This window comes from Leptidea sinapis, chromosome 22 (assembly GCF_905404315.1).
Source record: "Leptidea sinapis chromosome 22, ilLepSina1.1, whole genome shotgun sequence".
Taxonomy (NCBI): domain Eukaryota; kingdom Metazoa; phylum Arthropoda; class Insecta; order Lepidoptera; family Pieridae; genus Leptidea; species Leptidea sinapis.
Window position 1 is genome coordinate 7699748 of NC_066286.1, and position 26980 is coordinate 7726727.

At 36.3% G+C, this 26980-nt stretch overlaps 1 protein-coding gene across 5 annotated transcripts in view; it reads right to left on the minus strand.

The window, feature by feature from the left end:
• Positions 1 to 26980, minus strand: part of LOC126970798 (ubinuclein-1) — a 43607-nt gene that overhangs the window by 14487 nt on the left and 2140 nt on the right. For all 5 annotated transcript variants that reach the window (XM_050816906.1, XM_050816907.1, XM_050816905.1 and 2 more), the window contains exons 2-13: positions 23616 to 23717; positions 21154 to 21261; positions 19336 to 19467; positions 18414 to 18548; positions 16270 to 16348; positions 14832 to 14946; positions 13472 to 13609; positions 11672 to 11820; positions 5969 to 6143; positions 3863 to 3943; positions 3026 to 3256; positions 597 to 1464 (exon numbers count right to left, since the gene is read on the minus strand). In XM_050816906.1, the coding sequence (XP_050672863.1) occupies positions 597 to 1464; positions 3026 to 3256; positions 3863 to 3943; positions 5969 to 6143; positions 11672 to 11820; positions 13472 to 13609; positions 14832 to 14946; positions 16270 to 16348; positions 18414 to 18548; positions 19336 to 19467; positions 21154 to 21261; positions 23616 to 23717 (2313 nt within the window). The remainder of the gene's footprint in view (positions 1 to 596; positions 1465 to 3025; positions 3257 to 3862; positions 3944 to 5968; positions 6144 to 11671; positions 11821 to 13471; positions 13610 to 14831; positions 14947 to 16269; positions 16349 to 18413; positions 18549 to 19335; positions 19468 to 21153; positions 21262 to 23615; positions 23718 to 26980) is intronic.

The window sequence follows — 26980 nt, forward strand, 5'->3', positions numbered from 1 at the left end:
AACAGCTAAAAATAGGAGGCAGTAAATGTGTATCCACTACATGTCTGCAGCGGATCATGAGATACTTTGGCCACATTGCACGACGCGGTGCTGATAACCTAGAACATCTGATGGTCACTGGGATAATTGAGGGGAAGAAAACAAGAGGCTGCCCACGCCGCTGGTCTGACCAAATATCCGAGCAGACTAACCAACCCATCAGCATCGCACTCTGCCATGCGTCAGACCGAAACAGATGGAGGAAAGCTGTAGACAAACTTAAGCGGAGTCACAATCCTCAGCAATGAGGCAACAACTGTGAAGAAGAAGACAGATTGGAACTGAGGTATGCATTTGAATTTGGAAAATGGTGAATAGTATCTCCTTGAGAACCTTTCAGCTATATATCTAAAAATATAATTATATTGACAAGTCGTAACTATCTATAATCAAATGGTGTCTAAAACATCTGGATTGCAATGTATCATAATAAATTGCAGTTATAAAAATATTTAAGTTATTCATTGCGCCATTTTGGCGTGAATCAGCAACAAACATACTAATTAAATCTCTAATCTCATTTATAACATTAGCTCTTATTTAGATAACCAACATACCTGCAACTCCTTAAGCTCCTTCATCAGCTTATCAATATGCAACCTAGTTTCATCAACATAATCACTCTTGACACTATTACAGTCATTAGCACTGTTCACTTTGCCACTGTCACACTTGTCCTTCTCACTCTTGTCCTCAATAACTTCAATATCACTACTACTGTCATCAACAGCTACCGGCTCCTGAGGTATGTCCCCAAGAGGGTCAAGATCAGACACAATCACAATGTCCTTTTTCTTCTTTTCTGGTGGCCTCTTATCCGGCTTAGCAAATGTAGGTGAATGGTTGACAGGCACTAAAGCTGGATGTGGTAAATTATTCTCTTTTGCTTTCATATGCTCAATTTGTTTTTGACTAATGACTAATTCATGAGCCCTGGGACTTTTCACTGCATCTTTTTTTGGGATATTATTTGTATCTATATGTAATGGTGTGTCAAATTTGTCTTTTTCTTTTTCCTTTTTCTTTTCCTTCTTATTGTTGTTGGTGACCATTTCGTTGAGTGCTGCCGGTGATTTAACTCTTATCAAGGGTTCTTTAGTTTTATCTTTCTTTTCTGGTTTTGTGATGAAGGGGGTTATTGTAATACTACTTAAGCTAGCTACATTCTTTTTCTCTCTATCTCCGAGTTTATCATTTACAACTTCCTTGTTAATTGTGTATGAGTTTACAGTAGTGTTGAAAATTGCAGAGTTGGTCTTTTTCTCGTCTTCTTTATCAACACCTTTGATGGTAGTGGTTACTGTTAGTGAGCTGGGGAACTGTATTGGTTCATTGAATGTGTGACTGTTTGTAGCAGTAGTTGTACTGGGTTGTGTTGGTGGGACTCTTCTCTTGAGATCTGAAGCTTTGATGTCTTTGTTGAGTCTGAAAGAAGGAATATTGGTGTTCATAATATATTAGATGGACTAATGTGAATAACTGTAGCAATTGTCAATTAAAACAAAATCTTTAACAAAAATAACAATTTAGGATAAAAAAAAACATCTCCAGTTGTGGCTTCATCTACAGGATCTGCTTCATAGTTGATAGCTTGCTCATCAATATGGGATTTGAACCCCGAGCCTCCAGAGATATGATTCAAGTACTCTTAACTCAGGTGGTGATATCACTAATACAATCGTCCCATACCACACGCAGCGGATATACGCGAGGCTATCCTCGGATCAATTACTACGTAGCTATAGCTTGCTTCGAGTTGTTGTGACTCTTATACTATGTGTATTGTCATCTTTATCCATTTCCCGAAATCTTTGCACGAATTATAAGGATATACCTCATGTAAGTTGGCAACGTTGCAGTGTATGTATAAATTGTGTCAGGTTGCGTTACACCACGTGGGTAAAGTAGGTCAAAATATAGCGATTTGGTTTGTAAAATATTCATGCATTTCATTGGTTTTGTTAAAAATTTATTGAAAAGTGATGTGTAGCTATATAATACAACAAAAGGATCTGTAAAGGACCCGGAATTATCATTTCATACTAATTATTCATTATACTTATTGACTTTGTATTAGATATTTAAAAAAAGACGTGTGGCACTCGGGGATTGGCGCGGTAAAGCTATTGCATAGCATTTTTATCAACTTATGCAATTATAATTATTTATTTATTTCTGCAGTATTTTTTTTTGATAAAAGTAATTTAAAAAAAGCAAACGGGAAGTGAGTAAAATGTAGCTTGCAAGATTTGATTACAGATAGACAACCGGACAGGTGAAACTAAATAAAAATGCTTGTCATAATAATAAAAATTAAAATAACGTGATAAAAAAAATTAAGACTTAAAAAAAATCAATGCGTACCCCAGGCTCGAGCCTGGGACCTTCTGCACAAAAAGCATACGTGACAACCGCTGTACCACGGCAACTGTAATGATCGGGGAGTGTTCCGAAGAGCTGTTTAACCTGATTCCTGCCGCCGAATTCCACCTTCGCACGACACGCCACAAGTTAGGATATCATACCCACCATCTGGATGTGTGGCGGTCCTCCACAGTGCGGTTTTCAAGGAGCTTTCTTCCACGTACTACAAAGCTGTGGAATGAGCTTCCTTGTGCGGTGTTTCAGGGACGATACGACATGGGTACTTTCAAAACAAGCGCGTACACCTTCCTTAAAGGCCGGAAACGCTCCTGTGATTCCTCTGGTGTTGCAAGAGATTGTGGGCGGCGGTGATCACTTAACAACAGGTGACCCGTACGCTCGTTTGTCCTCCTATTCCATAAAAAAAAATACATCTAGTAAGTAAGTGTTAGGTTATTTTCGTTACGGAATTTCTGGATTCGGTCTCCACGCTCAAGGCCCGCGATACAAGCTATGCAATAGCTTAAAAATACAATTCGTAGTTATCATATTATATACACCGCCCAGTGTAAAAATACTGCCCAGACTACAGCATAATAACAATACAGTGGGACACACTCACGAGGCCTGACGCAGCAAGGTCGGCATCCGCACAAAGCCAGCGGGGAAGAGCGGCAACGCGCGTGTGGCGAGAAGAGCGGCGGCGTCGTGCGGCGCACCCGCCAGCCGCGCGAGCCGAGTCAACAGAGACCGCGACCGACTGCACCACGGAAACCGCCGCTTCGGCAAACGCTTGTCAGGGTACGACACGTTCATGTTTGTACCGCCGGCGGTCGCTTCTTGAATCTTCTTCCTGTACAATGAGAATCAATAAAACAACAATAGAAAAATCCACTGTTGGGTGAGGGTGCTCAAACGGTCGATCCCGAACGACCTGTCGATGGCGAGTGCGTTTTGAGTCGATCTCGAGAAAAAAATCCGATATATTCACAGATTTGTTTTATTTATTGATTTAGGTAACAAACAAAATGTAATGAATAAACTACTAACATTTATTCAATCCACAATAAGGCCAGAATAACCCCCTCATTACTTTCTTTTATCGAAATAATCGCTCCATTGTATGAAACGTGCAGTCGTTGACAGACGGCTATAATCTTGTAAAAAGCGGAGATCCACTATGTTTGAAGCAACTGTTCGAAACTTAAGCAACGAAGCAACGTTTCAAACTTAGCCGGCTTATACTTCGTCGACAATCGCCATACTTTAATTACTACTATTTCAAACATATGTCAAATGGCTGCATCTTTCGTACTAAACTAAAATTAAATTTTTACTTAGGCAATCCTGCCACTTATTGCGTAGTATTTACTTCCGCTTTGGTTGCCTATGTCAAAGTGGATATTTATTTACGATTCCTGATAAGTATGTTTGATGAAATAAAATATAACTGACAAACCTTTCAACTTGAACCCTTTCACATTCAGTGTTGTAAGCGGAGATCATGCCAGGCTTCTGATCATCAATTAATAACTTCAATCTGAAAAACAATATAGCAATTTTTAAAAATATTGAAAAAATAATCTTCATCAAACAAAATTCTTGCAATATTATGCCAATGTCAATGACAAAGTTGATAAACAGTTAGAATTATTAAAAGACCATTATTTGCACACTTTCTATACTTATGTGTCATGTTATAGTGTTCAAGTAAATTATAATTCGATACCTCAGTTCCAAAGAGTAACAATTCAGAAAATATTTCCAAAAGACAGTAAGTTGGTACTATTGTACAAACGAAAATATTCTAGACTTATGATGAAATATTGGAAGTAACAACTAAACTGTCACTTATCGACTTATATATAAAGAGAAACTTTGGTAATGGTGGGTTATCATTTATGTAACAATTTCTCATTATCTCAAACTTACTGAAAGTCAGACTTGTTACATTTTGGAACTGAAGTGTTTCCATTTGACGAGTTTTACTACCCTAAAGCCGGTACAAGATCACAAATACCACAAATACTATTGTAAAAACTCTCCACATCCCGATTAAGTTATGTTAACATGAAATATATGAAGAAACAATGACATATGAGTGATTTAGAGTAAAAGAAGAGGTTCGCGGTGAGTTTGGACCTAGTGAAGGCCTTCGTTCGGGTGTAGCATAAAGCGGTTATAGCGAAACTGCCATCCTATGGGCTTCCCGAGAAGTTGTGCAAATGGGTCGCTAGCTTTTTGGCCGATCGGAGCATCAAGGTTGTTATCAACGGTGCATGCTCCGACTTAAAACCCTTAAACGCTGGTGTCCCGCAAGGCTGCGTGCAATCCCCTACACAGTTTTTTCTGCATATCAATATGCTGCAAATCAGCAGTATTCATTGCTATGCAGACGAAAGCACAGGGTGCTGCACCGGCACATGCTTCCTATACCAGCCGTGCCAACATGTCCCGGGATAGCGTCGACGAGAACCGGAACAAACTTGTGTCTGAAATCGAGACTATGCTTTGCAAAGTCTCGGAATGGGGCCGACAAAATTTAGTCCATATAAGTTTGTGCGTTCACCACTAAAAAGTCACCCTTTGTCGTATCCCCTCGATTGGAGATCACTCCTCTAACTGCCACAGCCTGTATTGGCATACAAAAAAGGTAGTGACAGTTTAACATTAGTAAGAAAATGATGGTGTGATGAAAATAGATTGGCTGCACTACATTACTGAGCTTATGTGGATAAAAATTTTGGGAGAGGTTGACCTAGGCGTACATTTCACAGTCAGACCGGGATGTATTTAAAATAGACCAGGTCAAGTGTACTTAATGTTGGGAATCTAAAGGAGTGGGTATGAAAAAGTTTGATGCTAGTGAAAGAAAGGCAAGTGTGTCAGAACCGTAGCTATAAAAGTCTGTAATTTCAGTTTGTTTGTATGTATGATTTTTTGTGACACATACTGACTAAGGAATCTTTTATGTCCATGTGAGAATCCATCCAAGAAAAAAGATTTCAATATTAATAATTTGAGTGTGAAGTGATGAATATGGATGCTTGTTTAGAGTCATAGATGTTGTAATTTAGTTATTTATGTTTATTTATTTATTCTTCATGTAAGCAACCATCCAAGAAAAAAGAAGACTATATTTCAATATTAATAATGAGGATGTATGTTTCTTACCCATAGATGTTGTAATGTAAGTATTTATGTTTATTTATTTATTGCCCATGTAATCATCCATCCAAGAAAAAAGAAGACAATTTCAATATGAATATGATAAAATGAATATGGATGTTTGTTTCTCAGTCATAGATGTTTTTATGTATTTATGTTTATGTAAATGTAATTAATATAAATTAATAATTAAGTTCACTTGTATACTAGGTTTAAGTTGCAGAATAAATGATTTCTTTCTTTCTTTGTTATGTATGTATATCATTTTAAATATATACCTTGGCTTTGCGTAATTTGCATGATTTATGTAAAAATATGACAATATTATTATTATTGAATAAACTGTGTTTAGGTAATTATTATAAATTGTTTAGCTATTATGACGAATAATTCTTACTTCTGTAAGGTCTCAACAATGAGCACTTCCTTCTGCTCTTGTGTAAGATTGTTGACATCCAATGTCTCCTGGTCCCGGTTTGGTTTGCAGTTCACAGGATTTGTTTGTCCGTTCTTGTTGACTAATTGAATACTGTTTGTTGTAGAACTAGATGCTGTCGGTGGTTGCTTGCTCTCTGAAATCAGTGATTTAACTTTTAGTGACTATTATTGTATATCAGGCAGCACGCAACTTCGGCCAAGAACCATCAACCAAGGAATTATTTTACAATTTATTTTGACCAGTGAATGTTCCTTCAAAATTGGTCAGGGTTTTGAAGAGAGACAGACGAAGTCGCGGGCTAGAAGAATATAAAGATCACATTATCCACCAATTTTTATTTATTTATTTATTGGTTCCCATACAACATACATGTATTAATAATTACAAAATAACGCTTGTATAAGTAAATCATTATTAACATATACGTCAATTAAATGGAAACACTTATGATGGTAACACGTGATATTTAACTTAAATAAATGTAGAGTTATATAAAACAATAAATAATTTTATGTTACTATCATGACTTAGGAAAATGCATGTAACTTGTTAACTGAGATAAAATAAACATAAATTTAAAACACACAAACTAAAATTATATCCTACATACTATAAGTATAACATACAATAAAGCGAAACTGATACATATTTCAAAAAACATAAATATGAAGCACATAAAGATAAGCTAAGGCTCTAACAGGCGCAGAGTGTCTAAAACTAGGCGTCGAAAACTGCACAGACTATTAGAAAAAATATCAATACAGTTATTGATATTTGCTAAGTCATTATATGAACGAGATAATCTATTAACTGGTGCATTATGTGATGTCCACAAGCGAGAAGTTGGAACAAAGAAAGTCCTTACATTTCTAGTCCTACAAGGATTACAGTATAGTGAAAACCTGGACAACAGTTTAGTATGAATATGATGATTTACAACTTTATACATGTATATTAGATCAATTAATTTACGGCGCATTTCAAGTGAGTCTAGATTAAAATATTTTAATCTAGCTTCATAACTATGCAGTGATTTTCTAAGTTTGAAACGGTTACACAAAATTCTCAAAAAACGTTTCTGAACATTTTCCACGGTATCAATGTGGTTTTTATAAAAAGGTGACCATGCTACTGAACCATATTCTAAAATACTACGAACCAGAGATTTATATAATATTACAACACTATGTTGGCATTTGAAAGGTTTTGAAATGCGTAAGATAAAACCTAGCATCCGATTTGCTCTTTCAGTAGTAGTATCAATGTGTTCAATGAATGATAGTTTTTTATCAACAATGACACCTAAATCTCTAGTAAATTCTTTATGACTTAAAACTGAATTCGAAATGTGATAGGAAAAATTTACGCTATTTATCTTATTAGTGAATGTGGCAACATGACATTTGTCAACATTTAGTTTCATTAAATTATTATGGCACCAAGTACTGAGAGCAGAAAGGTCACGCTGTAGATTGAAACAGTCATCAATGTTTTCAATTTTTCTGTATAGTTTAAGATCATCTGCATAAAACAGATATCTACTATTGCAAGTAAAACATGATGAGACATCATTAATGAACAAAGCAAACAATAAAGGACCGAGATGAGACCCTTGAGGTACTCCAGATGGAACCAAAATGGCGTCAGAAAAAAATCCGTTGATAGCTACAATTTGTGTGCGATTTTTAATATATGACGTGATCCAACGCATTAAATCACCATGTATACCACATTCCATTAGCTTTATAAGTAAGAGCTCATGGTTGACCTTATCAAACGCTTTTTGAAAGTCTGTATATATGACATCTACTTGTCCTGTATATATGACATCTGTTGTTGTTGATTTACATGATACAAATCCGTGTTGTTCAGGAATCAGTATAGGTTTAATAAAGTTGTAAATATGTCTATATATAACGCGTTCAAATATTTTCGCAAAGCAATTAAGTATACAAATAGGTCTGTAGTTACGAGCATCTGTCTTTTCACCAGATTTGTGAACAGGAATTACATGAGCAATTTTCCACTTTTTAGGAAAAGCTCCAGATGATAGGGATTTATTAAAAATAATAGAAAGGGGTGCAGAAAGTTCAACATGACATAATTTAACGAAATGTGACGGTATTCCATCCGGACCGAGTCCTTTACTCGGATTTAGGTTTTTCATAACTCTACTTACATCATCCATTTGAACAAGAATACTGCTGAGACAGTCTAAATTACTATTATGGGCGTTAGTAACAAAATCACATGACATATTAGCCTCATACACAGTGTGAAAATAGTCTGCAAAAATTTGACATATCTGGTTACCATCTGTAGCAATTCTGTTATCTAATTGAACAGTAGGTGGAATAAGTGAGCATTTATTTTTATTTTTTACATAATTCCAAAATAACTTACTGCTACCTTTTTTAAGACTAGACTCGATATTACTTATATAAGTGATGTAACAATCTTGCATCATTTTCTTTGATCTTTTACGCAGAAAAGAAAAGGTATCATAATCCCGGGGGTTTTTAAATTTTTTGTGATATTTATCCTTTTCCTTTAAACATTTAATTAAAGAGTTGTTAAACCAAACTGGTATAGATGATCTACGTTGCTGTTTGTAAGGTGTATTATTTTGAATTACATTATTTAGAATTTTGTAGAAGTTAGCCAGATCATTATCTATGTCAGTAGATGAGAGAAGTGAATGCCAATTGATATTGTTAAATTCTTCTTTACATTTTTCAAAGTTACACTTCCTAAAATTAAATGTCTGACTACGTTGACAATATTTAAGTACTGGTTTAGATATACCATGATTCACACTGACCTCAAAGGCAGGATGGTGTACATCTTCTCGAGACAAGGCTTGAGATGGCTCAAGTGATACGGAAATTTGGCGGGAGAAAAATAGATCAAGCGTATGATTATTTCTATTTTTAATATAATTATGTTGTTTAAGGTTGCCAATTGACATTAAGTCCAATAAAAATCTAACTCGTGTGTCCATAATTGCAAAATTAGACTCTACAGTTTTTGATACATTATCTATATGCCAGTTTAGATTGGGTGTATTGAAATCACCTAGTAAAATTAAAGACTCATCTGTGTTTGATAGAATATCACTAGTTTTATGATAAAATATTTTTAACTTTTCTATAGATAGGTCCGGCGGCAGATATACAAGACCCAATTTAGTACTTATGGTTTTGTGCTTATCGTCACTTTTAGTAACAAGATTAAGCCAAATACATTCAACGTTACATTCCCAAACAGTAACCCTATTGGCTACAAAACATTTTTTTATAGCAACCAATACCCCTCCACCAGTAATTTTATGACTAGTGTTAACATCACGGTCTCTTCTGAAAATATTGTAACGATCGTCTAAGAACTCATTATCCCTAATAGAAGAGTTCAGATTAGTCTCGGTTAAACATATTACATCATAGTTGTTATTTAATACATTTATATAAAAATCATATAGCTTCGTTTTAAATCTGTTTAAATTCTGATAATAAATTAACATAATGTTAAAAACAACAGGAAAGGATATGAAATATATATAAAAATAAAATAAAGTGATAATTGCTTATTATCTAAGAAATGCTTTTGAGCTTATCTAAGCTGTTAATATTAATAGCTGGAGAGTGTTCGTCCTTTCTCATGTATACTTTACCGAATTTGACCCATACATACTTAAAATTCAAAACTTTTGAGGCTTATCTTGCTTCCATATGCAGATGATTAGCTTCAGGTGAAAGATTTTCAGCGACATATATTGGCTTTCTTTCTCCTATAATACCAAGGTCCAAAGAACAAAGCATATCTTTTGGGTTAGCTTTATTATATCTATGAACCGCTGAAAAAATTAAGTCACGATGTTTCGGTGTCATAAGAGTAACTACAATGGTGCGGGGACGATCAGATACAGTACGTTTAGCTACTCGATTGCATGAGATAACAACATCATCTGGAAGTGACACAGATATTTTATCAAATAATTTTTTTATAATTGTATTTAAATTTTCATTCTTCCTTTCTGGCACAGCTTGTATTTCTATGTTGTGGCTTCTTGATATTCGTTCCAGTTGCATAACCTTACTCAGAAGGGATTTGAAATTGTGATCGAAAGTAGAGGAGTCATTCTTTAAATCTGAGATTATATAAGAATGGGATGAAGATTCAACTTGTAGTGCCTCAATTTTTTTGGAAAAAAAATCTAATGAGTCATTGTGTTCTTTAATTTGACTTTGAATGACTCCAATTGAATTTACTGTGTCATTAAGAACTTCTGTATTACGATTGTTGCTTTCTTTTATGTTATTTGAACATTCAATAACCGAATCGAGATCAGTTCGAAGTGACTGAAAACTTTTCCTCATATCAGCCAACTCAGTCTGCAAGGAATTAAGGCCATTACTGAAAGCATCAAACTTCTCCTCCTGACTGGTTAGTCTTGAATGCATTTCACTACGAAATGATTTAAGTTCCGACAGTATGGTAGAGCAATCAGTTTGATTATTTATTATACTCGATGTCGACGGCGATGTCTCTATACGTAGTGGCACTCTTATAGGTGTATTAGTGTTATCACCACCCTTCCGAGTAACAGCAGTACATGCAGGACACACCCAATTGATACGGGCTATTTGTACTGAATTTGAGGATATGCATTCAGTGTGGTATAAACCATTACATTTAGTGCATCTTATTCTTTTTTGTGTTACTAGAACACCAATATTACATGCCAAACACTCTCCAACCATGATTATTTAGCAATTGTATGGATACGGCATTGACGACGAAATAATACCAATTATTACGAAAATTGAGGGTACATGAAAATTTTTTGTTCACTATGTGATTGTTTGCAAATTTAATAAAAGTTTATCACTGTAAATTTTCATACTATAACATTTACCAAGGTTCACAACACTTTATACTACAAATACATTACAAAAGTCTGCAATTTAGTAAAGTTAGACACTAAAAATATAATTAAAATCTCTAAGCACAAGTTCCACTGTTGACAGTTGACAAATGAAGAAATTTTATCATGATAGTGCAAGCCGTTCTGGATTTATAGAAGTTAAAAATTACAAAAATCTTGAATTGGTGTCCGGACGGTTTCATCAAGCGAGATCCGATATCCAAGACGCACCGGACCCCCGTTTTTGTCTTTAAACTTGTTTATATATTATGTCTCTTTTTTTGCTATGGAAGTTTTAGTTTTTGTCTCTTTCTATCATCAACGGTCGTGTGTTACTCTTCATTCGCTATTCTCCATTATTTCGTTGAGTGAGAGATCAAGAAAGAAAATAAATTTTAATGGAGTTTTTCTTTTAATGCACAAGAAACTACAAAACTGAATTCTTAACGAAAGAGAGAGCAATGAGGAACTTCGTTTCTGACTTGTCCAAGTAAAACATTAAATGTGTTATAATAGTATGGTGCGTGTTCGAGGACTTTTCTGACCCACCGGTCGTCTGTCCGTCGAACTATGTGCCCTGCACACTGCCACTTCAGTTCCTCCCGCAAAGATCTCCACGACGCTCAGACCTGCGCTGCCATCATCTAATGTATTCCGGCGATCTCGACCGATTGTCGGTCCATCTTGTGGGGGGCCTTCCGACACATTGTTATAAAAGATAGTTGAAAGGGACTCACGTGTTTCGATGAGCGTAGCCGCTTGTATGAGCGCTGTAGCACGCTTGAGAAGCGCGGCCCGGGACAGGGATAGCGACGTGGCTGCACGAGCAGAACAAACACGCCGAGCCCGACCGTCGCAGCTGGCTTTTGCCAGTGCGCGCTCCAGTCTGAAATAATATACCATTATTTTAAAATTACCACAATAAAATCTTAATATATATAAATCACGTTGTTTGTCCGCAATTGACTCCTAAACTAATGAACGGATTTTAAAGACGATTACTTCATGGAGTACAGTTTAGTCCAACTTGAGAGATAGGATACTTTTTATTTCGATTAGGGATCCATAATTATTGTGGTTTGCGATCCTACCTACTAAGGTCCCGAGTTCGAATCCCGGTAGGTGCAAGCATTTATATGATGAATATAGATGTTTGTTTTCGAGTCATGGATGTTTAAATGTATTTATGTATGTTTATATGAATATATGTATGTTTAAGTAAGTATATTGTATTAAATATATCATCGTCTTGTAACCCACAACACAGGCTATATATTATGCTAACTTGGGGCAAGAGAATTTGTGTAAAAAGTGTGTCAATATTATTATTACAATTATTTTTATTTTCAATATTTGTTTTGTATGAACATATTTTCTATGAGAGAATTTAGTGACTATAACAACAGGGAGCATTTTTTATGAATTAATTCTTGATGTTTTGAAATATTATTGGCAAATTTCTATAAAAGAGTATTGTCTTTTTTATTATCTACAGAACAACATCTGTCGGGTCAGCTAGTGGTTTATAAAATGCTCACAGAATACCTTTATTTATTTACGGAGTGTGTGGATGATGCAGCTACTGTACTCAATAACTTTTCTTTTGTATTCATTTACATTTACTATTTTGACTTACTCGTGTAAGGCATTGACTATTTGACGTTTGACTATGTTTGTTGCATCACTTTACATATATATTGTAATTGAAATGATTTGTAAAATGATGAAAATATAAATCTTGATTTAAAAGACTAGCAATGAGTTTCTTGCTGCTTCTTCTCATTAGCTCAAGCCTTTACGAAGTAGAAGTAGATTCAATAAGAAATTTTTTTTTACATTCATAAATGTCACTTACGTGACCTACATGAATAAAGTGATTTTGATTTGATTTATCAGTTAGCATCACTGAACACGTTGATTGTAAACAGCAGGTCTAACCTAAGTTCATCAAGTTTTTTTTTGCCCATAAACCTAACACAGGCTGTTCTAGTAAGTACTTAGGTATTCGAGTATATTGAAAAATGATTTAAATACTCTTTTTAGTTTCGAGTTGATGGTCTTGCTACCAAAGCTCTAAATAATTTTTATTTTTATGACACTTAAGGACTAGATTAGCAGGACGTTCAGCTGATGGTAATTGATACGCCCTGCCCATTAAAATGCAGTGCTGATCAGGAATCTTGAAAAACCCAAAAATTCTGAGCGGCAATACAATGATTGCGCTTTCCATTTGCCCAGTTATTTAACCAGCTCTGTCGCCCTTCAGACCGAAACACAATTGTTGACGATAATTTGTGCGTGTTATGGATAGACTGAATATTTTCCTTTTACTAATACTTCATTTGCCAAATTAGCCTCGAAGCCAACTTTCGCCACAATACACAGAAGGCTGACCCTTGTTTAGCCCCAATCTGAACCCCTTGGACTATTCTTGTAGTATTTTACAAAAAGTATTGTGAATTTACAAGAAATATATTATAGTGGTCATGGGGGCTAATAAAAAGCAATGAAAGAAATAAGTAGAGTAAATAGCTCACTTAAGAATGAGCTGGTCAATCTTATCATCGGTGTCTTTTCCGGGGTTTGTCTTCACTTGGGAGTTCAGCTTTTCCATCTCCTCCAATACCAGGGTGACAGCTTCAGGCAGTTTGACTTCAAGCTTGGCTTCTGTGTCTCTGTAACAATAACAGATAGAGAAATATTAAAATGGTATGATCACATTAAATTCATATAAAAGAAAGGACAATACTGCCCCAAAACTGTAGCAATGGTTATCATAGTATGTTTGTTGCATCACTTTACATATTATATTGTAATTGAAATGATTTGTAAAACAATAAAAAACTTATATCTTGATTTAAAAGAGTGGCAATGAGTTTCTTGCTACTTCTTCTCATTAGCTCATTAGCGCCCTTTACGAAGTAGCGGTAGATGCAATAAGAAAAAATATTTTTTTTTGACATTCATAAGTAACTTTGATTGGATTTTGTTTTATATTTATCTAGCTCGCACGCGTTTAAGCTATATTTACAACATGGCGGCGCAACCAGTCGCGCTACTGTGGTGTCCATAAGCTACGAAACTAGAGACCATACAGATACCTCGAAAGATAGCACTACTGCTGTATATGAGTATAAAATGAAAGTTTAAGAGAGAATAAAACATAGAGGTGAGTTCATCCTTATTTAGCCTTAGCGTTACATTTTTAAATCTCTATTGGAATAATTTGATGAGGAATTATCCTAAATTGATGGGGTACTTTGAATTACGATAGTAAACATTTCTCTAGCGAAATTATCCATCGAATGCAATTGAAAACAAGTGGGAGGCTACTTTGCACAGGATGCCGGCTAGATTACGAGTACCACAACGACGCTTATTTCTACCGTGAAGCAGTAATGTGAAAGCATTTCTGTATGAAGATGTCCAGCTCGTCTTGTCCCTTGTTGTCATAAAAAAAATAGAACACAACAGTGCACATGTGATTATTGTTTTTATTAATCAAAATAAAACTCTAGCTCAGTTCTACGTATGGCTCTATTTCTCGGTAGCTCGGGACAAATGAAAATCGACAGATCATTTTATTGTTTATACCTTAGATCATTTATATGTCTAGGTAGACTGTGACAGCGGTGAAAACGTCAAAAAAATTGAGGTTGACAGTTAACCTCTATTTTGAGCAATGCACGCACAGTAACACAAAGTGACATACAAATCGCGAGTGTTAGACGTTGTTTGTCATGCACACTAAAGTAATAAACCTGGCCTGTTTTCATTGGTTGTCTTAGCAACAAGAGGCTCTATCTAGACATATAAATTATCTATGGATTAATTGACATCCTAAGACAATCAATGCTCGTTACGGTTATAAGTGCCGATGCAGCGCTAGGTATTTACCTGGAGCTATCTGATGTGGCTGGGTTCTCGGAGCTGGGAGCAGGTTTGGATGCACCGGACTCAGCCATCGACTGTGACGTTTGAGAATCACTCTCGGCAGAACATGGCGCCGTTTCTGAAAGAGTACAATGAATATGAAGTCTACACCTGACTTTTACAAAGATACAATGTTGAAATCTTTATTTTTAAACAAGCATATGAGATTATCAGCTATCATTTCATCATATCATATTCAATTGACTATCGTATTGTAGCAACAGCGCGTACATAGACAAATTGGTCCTTCGAGCCGGATATACTATAGTATACAAAATAAAATTATATTTAAAGCTGCTTAACATTTTGTAATCTCATTTACCAATATAACCCAACATATATAACCCTGTATCCATTTAATAAAACGGAGTTTGCAATATTAACGTACTATGTTATGGCCCGTTTGTGCTATCGCTATCAGGCGGCAGATGGCTCTACCACATCAAAAAGCCCTCAAAATAGGGCCAACTCAACTAAAGGTCGCTTTCACGCAAAAAGGCCCGAAATACCAACTAAAACAATCAACAAAGATTGACAACGAAGCGAGCTTCTTACAGCTAACTAACAACTGAATTCAAGCTGATCAAATAGATAATACAATATCAATCTCTCACTTCATAGCTTCATTCACTAGCGGCTGTGATTGGATAAAACTGGCTTGAGGTACCAGGCGACAGAGAGAAAAGGATTGTACCCAGTCGGGTTCAAGGATAGGAAAAAAAATATCTTTAGTTATCAGATTTAAGAGTTGTATCGTAATCTTAGAAAGTAAAGCTTTATTATTATTATTATTATATAACTATCACATATATTTATTGGATTTATCAAACTGTCGAACGAGGTTCATTACGCGGTGTATCTATAAAAAAAGCGCGTAAATTGAGTTCCTGTTTAAACACTTTTCTAAAACGAGAATGTGGTGTGGGCGGTGGTGATTGCTTAACATCTAATGGGTCACATAGGCACGTTTACCCATACCTACTATCATTAAAGAAATAAATTTTAAATTAATAAAAAGATTTCCATTACTTCTGGGAATTAAGATACATCATAAATATATAACGTATATTTATTTATATTTATATGTTGTTTTTTTTATGGAAAAGGAGGACACCCGAGCGTACGGGTCACCTGGTGTTAAGTGATCACCGCCGCCCAAATTCTCTTGCAACCGACCCGACCGTCTATAGATTCTGGTATGTAAATTTGAATACAACCAAACAACTCTCTACAGTAGGGTAAAAGCAGGGATAACGTGAACAATGAAAACTGCGCTATTTCTTAACTCTTTTAAGTACATCAAAAATAATTTCAAACGAATTTTGAGAAAGTACATACTATTCTGTGCGTCTATTATTAATAATATATGTATAAGTAATAATAATAAACTTGGTGGGTTTACCATCTGATGTCTGTTTCCCAGAATTTGCTGCAGACGAGTCGCCAATTTTCCTTTGTTTTTTCTTGTCAGGCTTGCTTTTCTGAAAGGTTACAAAATGTTTTTAAATTTAATATATCAGCATGATAGAAATATTTAAAACATAGCGCAAATGCTTGGTAAAAGTCATGTAAGAGCGAGATGCCAAGACGCCGTCTCTCTGAGAGCACCATTTGTTTCCGAAGCAGTGGTAGTTTGAAGTGACATCAAAACGAATTCTAAGTAAACGTTCTTAATAGCTATGGAAGGAATTTGCTGTCTTTTTCTTAAACTCACTCCCACATATCGTTCTCTTTCTTTATTGGTTTCGTACACAATAATTAAATTTTTCACATCTCCCACCTTAGGTATGAATATTCGATAAAAAGTCGTCATCCATAATTTTTTTATGATAATAAGGGATGAGACGAGCAGGAGGTTCAGCTAATGGTAGTAGGTACGCCCTGCCCATTTAAATGCAGTGCCACTCAGGATTCTTGAAAGACCCAAAAATTCTGAGCGGCACTACAACTGCGCTCATTACCTTGAGACATAAATGTTAAGTCTCATTTGCCCAGTAATTTCACTAGCTACGGCGCCCTTCAGACCAAAACACAGTAATGCTTACACATTACTGCTTCACGGTAGAAATAGACGCCGTTGTGTTACCCATAATCTATCCTGTGCAGAGGAGCCCCCCACTGGTAAACCTCTGACAACACGGTACGGTACACTTAGGCCAATATGAACATGAGCTCGTCACGTCCAACCCGCCCGTGCGAAAACTGCTCCCTTTTTTTATGGAATAGGAGGACAAACGAGCGTACGGGTCACCTGGTGTTAAGTGATCACCGCCGCCCACATTCTCTTGCAACACCAGAGGAATCACAAGAGCGTTGCCGGCCTTTAATTTTCCCTTTTTTTCCTTTCCCTGATCAATAATTGGGCAAGGTACTATTCTTACTATAATAGCAGGTTGTCTGAGATAACAGTAGGATACTATTAAAACAAATGGAGTCACAGGGACACCAAGTAGTACCTAAATGAAAAAACCAATGCTCTATGCTTGCCCGGGGCATAAAAAGAATAGGGAAATTCCACACCCCAAGGTAAGAGGTGACTAAGGGCATTTTTGCACAGGATGCGGGCTAGATTATGGCTAGCACAACGGCGCTTATTTCTGCCGTGAAGCAGTAATGTGTAAGCATTATTGTTTTTCGATCTGAAGTAGCTTGTGAAATTACTGGGCAAATGAGACTTAAGTTTATCTTAGTAGTGACGACCACAATATTGCAGTGCCGCTCAGAATTATTGGGTTTTTCAAGAATCCTGAGCGGGCAGGGCGTATCAATTACCATTAGCTGAACGTCTTGCACGTTTCATGCCTTACTGTCATGAAAAAAACCAATAGGGCGGCATAATACTAATTAGCATCAATTTTTGTATTGCATAAAATAAATTTCCTACAATTTTGACAGTGATAATGAAAAAAACAGCGGTTGCCAGTGAGCACCGGCCACGGCGAGTCAGACTACGTTCGCCCGCTGACGCGATATCTTTTAACAAATTATAGTTATATTATATTTAAATAATATTTATATTTATAATTTTACTAACTACATATAAACTAAGCTTACCGGCATTTACTTTAATAATAAAGTTACCAAATTGTTTTCTCTAAAAGTGAATTTGTAAATTCTTATGAGAAACTAGCTGACCCAGCAAACGTTGTATTGCCGATATTAAAATCGCGATACAAAAGTAACTGTTGATCGTAGATGGGTGAAAATTTGAAGTTGTATGTTTGTTTTAATGCTGGCTCATAATCAAACAAATTGAAAAAAAATGTCAAAAAAATAAAATAATAAATTTGGCGTCGACCACCCTTAACATTTAGGGGGATGAAAAATAGATGTTGTCCGATTCTCAGACCTACCCAATATGCACTTAAAATTTCATGAGAATCGGTCATGCCGTTTCGAAGGAGTTTAACTACAAACACCGCGACATGAGAATTTTATATATTAGATAAATTCTTTAACCGTAACCGTAAAAAATATCTAAGAGGTTGTAACGTTTTTTAATTCCATTTTCAGACTGCATGTCTATTTAACAGTTGTATAAGTTACCTTTTTCCTATGTTCAGTCTTATGTGAATCAATCTTTCCGTTGGCAATGGTTTTGGTCTCCTTGGTCTCGTGGCTGTCAGAACCCGACGAGCTGTCCGAGGATTCATCTTCGCTGCTACTTGACGATATACGGCGCTGTAGAATTTTTTTGAAATTATACCTCTTTAGGCGGTTTATGGAAAAACTTGTGAGAGTGAAATTTTAAGATGCGCGCGCATCACTGTAACACAAAAGTAACAGGATGAACTTGGTTCCTAAAATTTTGTGATGCGACATTCGTTATTTTCTTTTGGTTTCTTCCTCCATTATTAGGACAGGCAAAGGGTTAAAGCCCATAAAGCCGTATTCGTTATTTAATAATTAATTGCCAAAGTCATTTTTGTAAGATTTATACAATATTGTTCTTTCTACAAACGTAGAATAGCATGAAGAATAAATAATTTTAATGATTTTTGCTTTGTTACGCTACACACACACTTTTTTTTTTTTATTGAAAAACCATATATGTGGGAATATACGATGTATGATATCAACTTGTTGTTTGGGAAAGAGTCAGTGATCAAATATTATAACATTAAAGTTATCCTTAAAAACGATTAGAATCAAAAGACAGAAACACCCGTTAGCGGTGGCCTTACTGTTTTTTACCTTACTTATAAAAAAAAAAAATTATTAAAAAGAAATATTTTATCGCTCTTAAACTTTCAAGCAATTCAATTCTTAGCTTAGCTCGTGTAGCTGCGCATCGGTATACACAACTTAAGTTAAGTAGTTGTGTATTATGCTTCGCATATTTTAGTTAGCATATACTAAGCTTAACTATGCGAACTAATCTTAGTTTTCACACTAGATTACAAGCTAAACTACATTGTCATGCTGTTACTCAAACCACTCCATCTTTAAATTGCCTGAAAATAGAAACCTTATTCCGCCGAGGCTCGCCATCAGAGTGTAGTATCTGCTTCTCTGGCACAGTTTTGAACTCCAGCGAGCCACTGTTTATGTAGAACCCGCCGTACAGTGTATCACATTCGGGTGGTATCATCTCATCGTACTGGAAAAAATGTTAGTTTATTATAAATTTTACAATAATTAGGAAAGATTTATATTTCTCTTCGAAATGAATAAAGTCTATTTGAATAATTCTAAAAATTATTTCATTTGTTGGCTGTATTTGATTTAACAAAAATAGAGATCACAATGTAAACATAGGTAAATTATTAGAACTAAATCCGGCTCGAAGGACCAATTCGACTATGTAATTATTTTCGAGCTGTTGCTACAATACGATAGGCAAATGAAAGATATTGTCCAGAAATTTATATTAAAAGGATGTTGTTGTGAATGTTAATGAGCACGCGGGGTAAGTATTCATCGCGAAATCATCACTCAGATCAGTGTAGAACGGGCGCAAGAAACCCAGCGGTTTTCCTTTTATTTTTTAAATAAATTTTATTTATTAAATAGCCTGAGGGCGGTCTTTTGTTTGGTCACATTCTCAAGGAGTGGTATCATTAAGAAATATTTTTATGTTATAGTACCTTTAACATCTTGTGTGGATAATATTTTTAATAACTCTTTTAGATTTCGTAACATATTATTTTTGTACGTTTTCTGGGATAATGTTGTACAAGCGCATGGGATGTATATAAATCGCCAAAGAAAAGATTTACTAACTTGACTTAAAATAGTAGTAGGCAAGAGAAGTTTAGTATGTTTGTTCCTGGTGTAAACATTATTATTATCACAATTTCTAGAAAAATCACTAATGTACGTAGTAAGTACAATAAAAATAAAATAAAGTACCTATCAACATACATAGCGTTATCAAGAATATGTTGAGGGGAAACAGTTAAATTTCTTTAGACCTTTCTCTTAATGATTCTTTAGGGCTTAGATTATTATTAGTGCGGAAAGCCATCTTCTGCAGATTTGAATAGAAAGGTAGCCCGAGAATTTGAAGGTCTGTTAGACATGGAAGATCAGACCTCAAATACAAACACTTAACTAAACAAGCTGTCTTACGTGAAGGTGTACCTTTACGTATTACGGACTGTTCTCACCAACTCTATGTCTACTGTGCGCTCATTCTGCGTGAAAACTTGCATGGGCAACAACTTCACACACATTCTCTGCGTGAATACTTGCATGGGCAACTTCACACACAATCTCTGCGTGAACACTGCCACCGGCAACTTCACACACAATATCTGCATGAATACTTGCAAGGGCCACTTTACACACAATCTTTGTATTACTTCGTACATAACTCGAACGTACATATTAATTCGAAAATCTAACACATAGCGGTGATCGAACCAGCATCTCCCGGATAAAAGGCAGCAGCCTCATCCTTTGCATCACCGACGCTCTTAACAAACTGTCATATTCTTGGTTGATTGCACCAATATTCATCTTCATTCGCTCTATTACCTTCATGAGACTCTTAGAGTTCCTGTACAACCATAAATATTCTTATTGTAATACCAATACCAAACCATAGGCTACAATTTGCACAAGGTACACTAAAAACATTCAAAAAGTATGTTTTAAAGTGATTAGTTTATTGATCTTATTAAATCACTCAGTCTCTTCTCTACCAAGATTAATAATTTTAACTGTCAGAAATCCTAAACTTATCAATTGAAAAAACGTAGTTGGGTCACTACAGTTCTCATAACCTCAATTATGTTACTCTTAAGAAAGCTCAAATAGCATTAAATATATCATCAATACATACCCCATGTGTATTATCAATAAAGGAATCGTTTTCATCATATCCAGCACCAATGTCGGCAAACTCTTCATATTTTGATCTTCCCTTCCTTCCATATGTGCTTTTACCGCCCTGTGTAACAATAAAGAAGTTCTATTTATTTCAATCGGCTTCAATTTCGCGGCAAACCCACGATTCATCGGTGTTGCTACCGAAAATTTTCGGACAATTTTTTATGGAAGAGAACAACAAAGGAGCGTACGGGCCGCCTGGTGTTAAGTGATCACCGCCGCCAACATTCTCTTGCAACGCCAAAAAGGATCACAGGAGCGATGCCGGCCTCCAATGATGGCTAACGCGCATTTTTTGGTAGGTACCCATGTCGTATCGTCCCGGAAGCAACGTCCGACAAGGAAGCTCATTGTACAGCTTTGTTTTACGTGAAAGAAAGTTATTTGAAAACCGCACTGTGGAGTAACGCCACACATCCAGATGGTGGGTATGATATCCTTATTTGTGGCGTGTCTTGCGAAGGTGGAATTCGGCGGCAAACAGCTCTTCGGCTTCAAAGAGTTCGGAACACTCCTCGTGATACCAGCATGTAAGGAAAAAAACTGGCAATCGCTCGAGCTTTCGCGACCCCGTATTCCGATAGGTACTAGACGAGGTTTTAAGGGAGATGTTGTCGAAGATCTGTGATACGATAAATGGGATTTTTTTGAGGTAAAAGCGCAGTCTCAAGTCTTCTGGGGATAAATTTGACAAGAATCATTTTGCCCCATTCCGCGACCCTCTCAAGAGAGAAGTCTATTAGCAAACACGACTTTCTTACGGCACTGGTCGACGAATTCCTAAGAGAGATCTGTATATGGCCCGTATATATGGCATCATAAGAGCTGTAGTCTGCATAGTAATGTCCAACATTTCATTAATATGCAGAAGAAACAGTGTAGGAGATAGCATACAGCCTTGGGGAACTCCAGCAATCACGGGTTTCAGATTTAAGCAATAATCGTCGAGTTTTGAGATAAGCGCCTTGTGCGATACACGATCAAAGGCCTTCGCTATATCCAGGCTAACTGCCATGCCAATCTATGTGAGGTATACCAGAAGATCGCCAGCCGACGCCGACGGCTTTCGCCGTTATCGGTCGGCGTCAAATGATCAAATTGTGACCCTCTAGGTATACCAAGAGCTGGCGGTTAATTATGCTCTCCATGATTTTGGAGAAAAGCGAGGTAATAGCCTATATTTGCCAGATCCTAACTGTCTCTTTTTTGGATCGGATGTACAAGGGCTGACTTCCATGAGTACTACGCTTTTTGAGTATGAGTACCGGAATAAACGCGTTAACACCGGCATCAACTCAGAGGCACACGTTCAAAGTACGATGAATGAAATGCCATCCGGCCCGCTCGATTTCTTTATGTCATAGGTAAACAAAGCTCGACGAACAGATTTCTGTCTGAACTGTACTTCAGGCATAGAGCTCTGACACCGCGGGATGGTCGGCAGTGTTTTTCCGTTGTCGTCAAGAGTCGAGTTGGAGGCGAAAAGAGCGCACAGATCTTCGGCTTTCTCTTTTGCCGTATGGGCCAAGGTGTCATTCCTCATGTGCAACGGCAGCAGGGACGGCTGGTTGAAGTTACCAAGAGCAGCTTTCGACAACGCCCAGAACTTGCGTGTTCCAGTCAGGAAACTAGAAAGCTGGTCGGCGATTTTAACGATGTGCTCCGATTTCGGACGGGCTATTTGCCGCCTACAGATCTGGAGGCACGGTTATATTTGCTCTTTAGAACTTTGCATCCGAATCCTGTGCCCAGCGCCGCCTCCAGTCCTCGACACTAACCTATGCGAAGCAAAGCGGCACTAGGCCGCTACTTCACGCCGGTATTCTGTGCGAGTATGGTAAGTAATCCAGACAATCTGGCCCATTTGTGCACAGTAGCGTGACTCTCCCACTTCTAAAAGCCCTTAGTCGCCTCTTACGACGGACACGCTTGGGCCTGGTACTCCCCTAATATTTTTATGCTCCGGGAAACAAGTGTAAAAGCACCTCCCACTCGGAGGTACCTTAGCAGGTTCGCTGTGACGTGCCGTGTCTCACACTGTGGGTAGTTAAACTCGATTTAAATAAATAAAGTTAATGTCTCACGAAAGTATTAATAATTTTAAAGAATGAGTCAACTTATTGAAACAATTTGTAATTGAACACTAAAGTTTATATAAAAAAAAAGATTTCAATTTAAACAAAAACAATAGTTTTACAGCTTATTTCCTATGGCTACCTTATTTTACCTGTCAACCAGTTAGGGCAAAATCAATATGACACCAAATCACATTACTTTCTGACTGTTGCAACCACTATTAATTTATCTACACTGGGTTATAATGGAGTATCGAAAAGATCAATATAAACATGGATGTAGTAAAAAGATATGAACAAACAGAAAACCAGTTATGGATCAGTGAAAGATGCAACTTACATATTTTTGTTCAAATTTTCTGGCAACTCTTTCGACATCGTCATCATTATCCGAGAATGGGTCCAGCCCTGCAGTTTTTCCATTTTCTGTTCTTTTTTTTGCCTGTAAATACAATTTTTTATGGATGAGGACAACAAACGAGCTTATAGTGTGTAAGATGGACAGCGGCAATTAGTATAGAGTTTCGGTTGATAACCTATGTTATAGTTACATCATTCTAAATAGATTTTTTTTTTAAATGAAATAAGGGACGACACAAGCAGGACGTTCAGGTGATGTAAATTGATACGCCCTGCCCATTACAATGCAGTGCCGCTCAGGATTCAAATCACAAAAAATTCTGAGCACCACGTCTCATTTGCCCAGTAATTTCACGAGCTATGGCGCCATTCAGACCGAAACACAGTAATGATTACACATTATTGCTTCACGGCAGAAATAGGCGCCGTTGTGGTACCCATAATTTAGCCGGCATCATGTGCAAAGGAGCCTCCCACTGGTCCAAGTCAAGGCATGGCGAGTACCAAGAATAATATCACATTTTCATAAAAAATCCTCAATAGATTGATACAACAGAACAGCTTTATAAAACATCTTGGACTGTACCATCAAGATTTCCGCATATACCTATTTAAAATACATTTAGCAGAACACTTATAAAATCCAATTTAGGACTTAACAAGCTTGTTAGAAAATACTACAATATCTTCAAAGATTCTCATCAATCACTTATAAATAGAAACTACAAGGAGAATGTAAAATTTTTATGATAAGCAGTCATTGCAGAAGCGAAAACTTATGAGAAGACAGGAGTGAAATGTGACATGAGGGTCAACCTTCTAGAATATGAGAGTTTGTACAAAAAACACACTCTGTGTAAGCATGCTTATGAGGAGTGCTGGAATAGTATATTTCATTACGAGTGCGGAAAGCCTGTCATTGCGAAGAGTTCTGACAAATGTCTACCAGAGCCGAGGCGCAGCCGAAGGTGAGGGTTGACAGTCGGAACAAGGTTCCGCCCGTGTACTGAAAAACTATTTTTAATACAGTTGCGAAAAAATGAAGCAATTTGATAGAATAATAAAAACAGAATAAACTCAATTAACTAATCATTTATTTCTTATGAAACTTATAATTCACATATACATTGAAATTGGTACAGTTTTTTATACTAACTGGAGATGTTTTAGGTTGCAAATTTACTGTTTGAGACAAGCTATTATTAATTTCGTATGATTGTTCATGTATATTTGTCATGCAAAGAAAATTTTTGGAAAATAGCGCCAACCATAAAAGAATATAAGCAGAAATTAATTTTATTTTCTTCACCCATTCTGGCTAGGTTTGTTAGGTAACGCTTGAGTTTGGAAAAGGTAAAGAAAAAGCTCGAGTATGTAATAGCCCACATCCCGGACTCTATATGTCCCTGCAATATGCCACTTTTTGAGCAACTGTATTAAAAAGACTCAGTTGTAAAAGTCTAAACTAAAGATTTGTTATTTCATTTCAGTTCACTCAAATTGCACTACCATCAGATGGTAGGTGCACTAATGTGTCTTGCCATTGTATGCAGATAATTATTGTGTATGCTGTTAATACTATGTGTAGGTAGATATAGCGATACTGCACTGGAAGGCTCTTCAAAGATTTTTAAAATACTTAAATGTTACTAAACATTTAGGTATTGTGTATACTAAAAAAGGACATACAAATAATTTTGTTATTGTTTTATATTGTGATTCAGATTTTTAATTTCAGATATAGATTCAGATACCCTTGATTAGTTATGTAAGTATGATAAATGGTCGAGCTGTTACATAGGCTAGTCAGACACAAAGTAATGTTGTCTTATCCACTTGTGAGGCAAAGTACATCGCTGCATGTAATGCAACTAAAGACATAGGTAGTTTGGTTAGGTAGTTTTTTTTTTCATTTTCATATAATAATATTGACACACTTTTCACACAAATTATCTTGCCCCAAGTTAAGCATATATAGCCTGTGTTATGGGTTACAAGACAATGATATATTTAATACAATATCCTTACTTAAACATACATAATACATTCAAACATCCATATTCATCATATAAATGCTTGCACCTACTGGGATTCGAACCCATATTGATAATTAAAGTTCTATTTAAATGATTTAAAGTAAATATTTACATAAAAAAAGTAAACATTTCCATATAAATGCTCTATTCTAATGATTGATTGATTGATTAGCTTGACTCCCAGAATATATAGTGAGAGGAAAACTTAGCGATAAAATTATTAACCTGAGTTATGTAAACAATAAAGATCAGTTAGCTGATATACTGACAAAGCCCATCCCGAAATTCCAGTACCTTTATTTGTTAAAAAGACTATGTGTTACCTCTTACACAGGTAGGGTCTTTTCTTTCTGCTGTGAAGCAGTAATGTGTAAGCATTATTGTGTTTCGGCGTGAAGGGTGCCGAATAGCTAGTGAAATAACTGGGCAAATGAGATTTAACATCTTATGTCGCAAGGTGACAAGCCCAATAATTGTAGTGCCACTTGGAATTTTTTGGTTTTTCAAGAATTATGTGTGTGTTTTGTAATGGGTAGGACATATGAATTTCCATCAGCTGAACATCCTGCTCATCTCTTCCCTTATTTCCATAAAAAAAGTAGATTTTGAATATTGCCTTATGTAGCTACAAATTTCTTTGTCTCTGCCTGTTCAGAAAACGAAGAGCAGTCTGCTAAACCATCTAATTTACATATATATTAATTCAGTTAGTTTATGTGAACCACCCATAATTCTACAAATCCATATGTTATGCAGATTTTGACCTTGTCAAAATCCCCATTAGTCATCAGCACATTGCAGTGGTAATGAGTGGTGGTGATTACTACTACTATCAAGTAACCAGATACAGGACTGTAAGACAATGTCTTTATTACAGTCATCGGCATATGGAACCATCTTTACCAGATGGTGGCTCCTTTGCACAGGATGCAGGCTAGTTTATGGGTACCACAACAGGGCCTATTGCTGCCGTGACACAGTAATGTAATGTGTAAACATTACTGTGTTTAAGTCTGAAGTTAGAATTCATATCAATGATCATAGGTTTAATAAGTGAAATCAGGTATGATCCTGATTCCTGTATGACTACAGCCCGCTCAGATCACTGAGCAGATGAGCTGATGACTGTTAAAAAGACAATGAAAAGTGTTTTTTTTTATGAAAATAAGGGACGAGACGAGCACGACGTTCAGCGAATTTTAATTGATACGCCCTGTCCATTACAATAATGCAGTGCCGCTCAGGATTCTTGAAAAACCCAAAAATTCTGAGTGGCACTACAATTGCGCTTATCACCGTGAGACGTAAG